Source organism: Phyllopteryx taeniolatus, chromosome 3 (genome assembly GCF_024500385.1).
Source record: "Phyllopteryx taeniolatus isolate TA_2022b chromosome 3, UOR_Ptae_1.2, whole genome shotgun sequence".
NCBI lineage: Eukaryota > Metazoa > Chordata > Actinopteri > Syngnathiformes > Syngnathidae > Phyllopteryx > Phyllopteryx taeniolatus.
This window is the reverse complement of record NC_084504.1, coordinates 5,947,546-5,953,307: the sequence shown is the minus strand read 5'-3', so window position 1 is coordinate 5,953,307 and position 5,762 is coordinate 5,947,546. Positions and strand designations below refer to the sequence as shown.

Here is a 5,762-nt window from a genome sequence, read left to right as displayed (position 1 = left end):
CCGAACAAACTTTCTGTGAATTGCATCTACTCTTATCATTGTCATCTTTGGCAAGCAAGGACAATCTGAAAATTGTTTAGACAAAATATCCTGTTATCTATTATCAACCATAATGTATAATAACTACAAGTAGCAGGCTAATGGTGAATTTAAAATCATTTTCTTCTTTGTTGATTTGCATTGCACTCATGAGACGAGTAAAGGTTTGCCTCAAGGAAAAGAGTTGCCTACATAAGGTCAATAGTGCATTCTTACGATTGGCCCAAACGTTGTCAGTGCAAAATTATTTCAAAGAATAAACTGAATCATGTGAATGAGTCAATTCTAATACTTGATCAGACTTTGAGGCCTACCTGTGACAAATATTTTCTTTCTATTATGTCCCATGATAGACTGATGTGTGGGTTACAAATTCTTAAAGAGATGTAGAATTGAGCAATAAGTCACTATATGCATCGTGATTCTATCTTAGTTTTTCTAATCAGATTCGGGCTTTTGCTGCATAAAAGCCGAGTAGTATTACCTTCATATATAAAAAAAATAATAATAATAAAATTTAAATCCTGACTTAATTTATCATGCCGGAAGTGCTTTCAAGTGCGTGACTTAAAAGTTACAATTGACTTTTTTTCAAGAATTCAGAGCCGTACGGGTCTTGCAGTGTACGTGCCCCTCCTCCAACTGCTTTGGCTGTAAAATATTGGGGGGCGCAGCATCACCACTCTCCTGCCAGTGGAAGCTGATGTTGGGAAATAGAACCACAATGTACTTTTCGAAGGAATACTCATCCTGACTTAAGGTGTGGTTTAGGCTGACTATTGCGCCAAAGAATTGTCGGTTCCCTGAAAGTGAAAGTGACTCAGAGTACTTATCGGGAGATCAGGATGGAGATGCACACAGTTACCCCGAGATGAGCGCGCCTTTCACGCTTCGTGGAAAGCCATGTGAGCCAATGCTCCAAAGCCTGTGGGACTCTGTGAGGAGTGAACACGAGGGGGTTCTACTCTCCCCTTACCTGCCCGCGTTCTGCGCTCTTCTAACCCACGTCACGTTTTGCGTACCTTTCCTGGTGCTGGACCTCTTCGGAGGCGGCGAGCGGCTCCGCGCGTGGAGGATCTCCTCGGAGGCGCCACCGCCGCCTCTGCGCACGTGGCTGGCGTGTCTGTGGAAGATCGCGGTCCAATACCTGACCGTCGTGCTCCCCGTCACCGCGCTCCTCCAGAAACCGACGGGTCCCGCTCAGCTCCCCGAGTCGTCTCCAACCAACTGGCAGATTTTCGTGGACGTCTTTGCCTGTTTGCTGCTTTTTGACACGCTCTTTTTCTTTTTGCACCTCTGCCTTCACAGGTGAGCAAAAAAAAAAAAAAAAAAAAAAGGTTATGTCCCGCTCTGATGGCCATCGTGTTTTATTACATAATAGCCTGCTACTGATGAGTATGTTCACTAGTAGACCTCTAGCCAACCAAAAGTACAAAAATAAATTAAAAAAAATATCTGGCACGTGCACACATAGACCACAAGTGGTGCTCAAGCACCTGCCCTTTTGTGCTGGATGAAAAAAGTCCCCTTTTTGCTGCAGTCAATTTTTTTTTCATTTAAAAAAAAAAATGTTTTGATATGTCTTCCTTTCCTTTTGGCTTGTGACAGGCATTTATTTGAGTCCTTGGGAGAGATACATTTATGATATATAATGCTTTGTAATTCTTGTATCCTTCTAATACCTTTGGACAATGAGACCCCTCTGATGCTGCGGAAGCTCTCTGCAGACCGTGTGTTCTATTGTAAGATGCAATCACAAAATGCCAGGGAAGGCTTACTAGAACAGCAGAGATTTATTTGGAGGTTAATCAGAGGCACTTCAAATGGTGACTTCCATTTAATAGGCGTTTGTAATCCTGAGCACAGCCACATCCCAATTTATAAGAGGGTCTGTGCACTTGTGCAACCACGTTATCTTCCTAGTTTATGGTGGTCGCTAGACATAAACCCGGGCGTGGGAGGAGTTCGATGAGGCCATGGAGAACGACTTCTGGATGGCTTTGAGGAAATTCTGGTCCACCATCCGGCGTCTCGGGAGGGGGAAGCAGTGTACCATCAACACTGTGTAGAGTGAGAATGGGGCGCTGCTGAGCTCGATTCAGGACGTTGTGAGTCGATGGGGAGAATCTGACTAGGATGCCTCCCGGACGCCTCCCTGGTGAGGTGTTCCGGGCACGTCCCACTGGGAGGAGACCCCGGGTACGACCCAGGACACACTGGAGGGACTATGTCTCCCGGCTGGGCTGGGAACTTCTCTGGGCTTCCCTGCTCAAGCTACTGCCCCCGCGACCCGACCTTGGATAAGCGGAAGAAAATGGATGGTTGGATGAATCTTCAGTTATTTATTAATCCTGTACAATGTTGGACTTTTTGGGCAAACATTGAATATTTATACATTATATTTATATATATTTTTTAATTATTTACATATATTATATATTATAGTATATATGTATTTATTTAAACAATTTACATTTTCTGTCTTAAATGGCCCTAAACTGGTCTTCGGCAGTTAGATACTTTAGTGATCCCATCGAAAATTCTGACATCAACTGCAGTTAAAAAACACCCGGCATCCGGCCGCGCATATTGCACATGCCAAAAACCGCCACTCAAGCAAACTGGTAGAATATGTGTAGCAAGTGAAATTGAAATGTAATCCTAAAAGTTACTAACGTAGCTTTTTCGAGAGAAGTGGTTCGCTTTCCCATGCTGCAGTGGTGTACAGAGGATGTGGCCAATGTGGCAAGCAGTGTGAATGAATGAAGGGAGTGATTGCAACTCCTTCCCCCACCGATGAATAGGTTTCCATTGGGGAAACTCCAACAGCACCCAATCACCACATCTTTGTTCTCCCCTGAGTTTATCTTTAGGGCTTGCGGAAGTCAAAATGTCTTTTAGTCTGTCTATTGAGCAATGACAGAAACAGCAACCTGCCACTGAACATGCTCCTCTGCCTGATCACTGTGTTGTGTAGGGGGTGGCTGACGTTGTCCAAGACGGATAGTAGTTCATGGAAGAAATGTTTAGCACCAATTCCTTAGTCTTGGAGGTCTATCACGACAGAGTGGTCCAACTTGCAGCACATGGCAAAGCCCCCCCCCCAACCACTAGGCCCATATATTGCCTCTCCTGTCCATTATTATACAGTACACCCACACACACAGGACTCTGTTGTATCTAAAGTCTGAGGTGCACATGGTGAAGAATGGAAAGTCCCCTGTGGTGCTGTGATGTTGCTCACACTTATGCTTTGGAGTCCTGTGATTTAGTGACCCGGGGTTATGGTCCTTGTTTCATTTCCTTATTTTATTGTTTTGGCTTTGTACTTCTCTTTTATTTGCCTGTTGCGCAAGACAGCGGAGGAGGTGGACCCAGAAGGCAACAGCTACGTATTTTTGTATTCTCCCAGCGAAGTAGTTATTTACCAAAAATACTACACAGATGAAAAGCAAATGGCTTCTTGTCCAATATTTTTAGTGCCTATTTGTATATGTAATCTCCCCCAGTGCTTTCATGACTGTAAAGTCTACCCCCACGAATGAGACAGTAGGTGATCAAGATCAAGAACGCAACAGATCGAATGTAAATATACTGTAGCGTCACATGCAATTTCTGAGGGAATTGCTATTTCTCATCTTTGTTTTACTTTCTCCATGTTTATGTCTTTGAGATGAACAGAAGCACTCAACTTCATATAATCAGGAGAAATTTCAATGTTTGCATTCTTTTAAGCAGAAAGCCAGCTGTCACAATGCTACAGCCCCCAAAACATTTTGGCTGGATGATGCATGTATCATGTAATTTTACCCGTTATTAATATTAAACAGCAGCATGGTGGACAAGTTAGGTTAGTGTTAGTGTTACTGTGAATTGTTCATAGGTGTGAATGGGAATCGTTGTTTGTCTGTATGTGCCCTGCGATTGGCTGGCAAGCGGTCCAGTGTGTACCCCAACCTCTCGCCCAAAGTCAAGCTGCTGCTCACCCGTGACCCTAGCGAGGAGCTTCCGAGCGCCCTCCATCATACTTTCGTCATGAGGTGGCCTCTGCACTCCGCGTCATAGTATACTGGTGGGTTGCCAGGTTTGTGCGCACTCCACAAAAGAACTCTTCTTTCAAAAGCAAAACATGGCACACTATCTTGAAAATGTAAATTTTCAAATAAACACGCAAGATTTTTCAAGTCCTGTAGTTCAAGTTTATGTTCAGTCGATTCTCATCAATACCAAGTCAAAGTTAGGTTGAGTCTTTCTAAATTTTAGCCAAGCCCCAAATCCTAAAATTGGGGACTGGCTCAAGTACAGAAAATGATGGCTGGATTACCATTAAACTATCCATCCATACATTTTCTGTACCGCTTGGCCTCACAGGGGTCGCGGGCGTAATGGAGCCTATCAAAGCAATCTTCGGGCGAGAGGCGGGGTACACCCTGAACTGGTCGCCAGCCAATGGTAGGACACATATAAACAAACAACCATTCGCACTCACATTCACACCTACAGGCAATTTAGAGTCTTTAATCAACTCACCATGCATGTTTTTGGGATGTGGGAGGAAACCGGAGTACCCGGAGAAATCCCACGCAGGCACGGGGAGAACATGCAAACTCCCCACCGGCGGGGCTGGAATTGAATCCCGGTCCTCAAAAATGTGAGGCAGATGTGTTAACCAGTTGTCCACGGTAAAAGGAATTTTATATTTACATTGGGCTTTGATGAGAAATACTTTATTACAATCATTCCTTACTTGTCTATGCTTTCCCCCCGCAAACGATATTAAGTGAAAACATGATTATTACTGTGATTTGTCATTTGTAGAGGTGCGGAACTCTCTTAACTGCCCTGCAAGGAATGTGGCAGTATTGTTTGAAGTTTCATTTATTGACGATAGTTTTTGACAGACGATTGCTTGTTTTCTTTTCTTCAGGGTCCCTTGGCTCTACCGCAACATCCACCAACAGCACCACCAGCACCAGGTGCCCTTCGCCCTGCAGGCCCAAGATGCCAGCACCCCCGAGCTGCTCTCCCTGCTGCTGCTAGCACGTTTCAGTGCCTGGTTCGTGAACTGTCACCCCCTGAGTGAGGTCCTCTTCCACATTCTCAACACCTGGCTGGCGGTGGAGGACCACTCTGGCTACAACCTGCCCTGGGCTCTACACAGACTGCTGCCTTTTTTAGGAGGAGCCCCCCACCACCACACTCACCATAGTCGGCACAATGTCAACTTTGCACCCTATTTCACCCACTGGGACCAGCTCTTCGGCACATACAGCGGAGAGTGAGGGTGTATTCATGTTTCATCTGTGGGGCTGACATTTCAGTTTTAGGGCACGTGATTTTTTCAAAATGTCCATCTATCCATCCATCATATTTCTACTCCTCATCCCGTACAGGGTCGTAGGTGTGAGATTGTAAACCCTGGACTGGTCGCCAGTCAGGCCAAATAGAGCAAGCAATCATCCACACCTCTGGATAATTTATTTTGTTCAATTCACCTAATTTGTATGTTTGTGTAATGTGGAAGGAAACTAGAACCCTAACTTTGGATTGTGACCTGCACCCTCATGAGCCCCAATGCTGCTCATTTTTTATTTATTGTATAATAAATAAAAGAACTGTTTTTTTTCATAGCAACAAAATGTATATATTCGATGTGTATATGTGGCCATTTAAAATGATAATTGCATCTAAAAGAGCAATAAACAGTATGAGATTTCTTTGAA

General features: G+C 44.3%; 1 protein-coding gene across 1 annotated transcript; it reads left to right on the top strand.

The window, feature by feature from the left end:
• Nucleotides 1-724: 724 nt before the first annotated feature.
• Nucleotides 725-5,762, top strand: ch25hl3 (cholesterol 25-hydroxylase like 3). Its single transcript, XM_061766628.1, has 2 exons — nt 725-1,347; nt 4,967-5,762. Exons 1-2 carry the CDS (start codon nt 911-913, stop codon nt 5,319-5,321), a joined length of 792 nt encoding a protein of 263 aa, XP_061622612.1. The 5' UTR covers nt 725-910; the 3' UTR covers nt 5,322-5,762.

Bases quoted from the DNA above. Each gene is read 5' to 3' on its own strand.
- ch25hl3 (XM_061766628.1), top strand. From the start codon at position 911: ATGAGCGCGCCTTTCACGCTTCGTGGAAAGCCATGTGAGCCAATGCTC. The intron at 1,348-4,966 runs GTGAGCAAAAAA...TCTTTTCTTCAG, and splicing joins TTGCACCTCTGCCTTCACAG to GGTCCCTTGGCTCTACCGCA.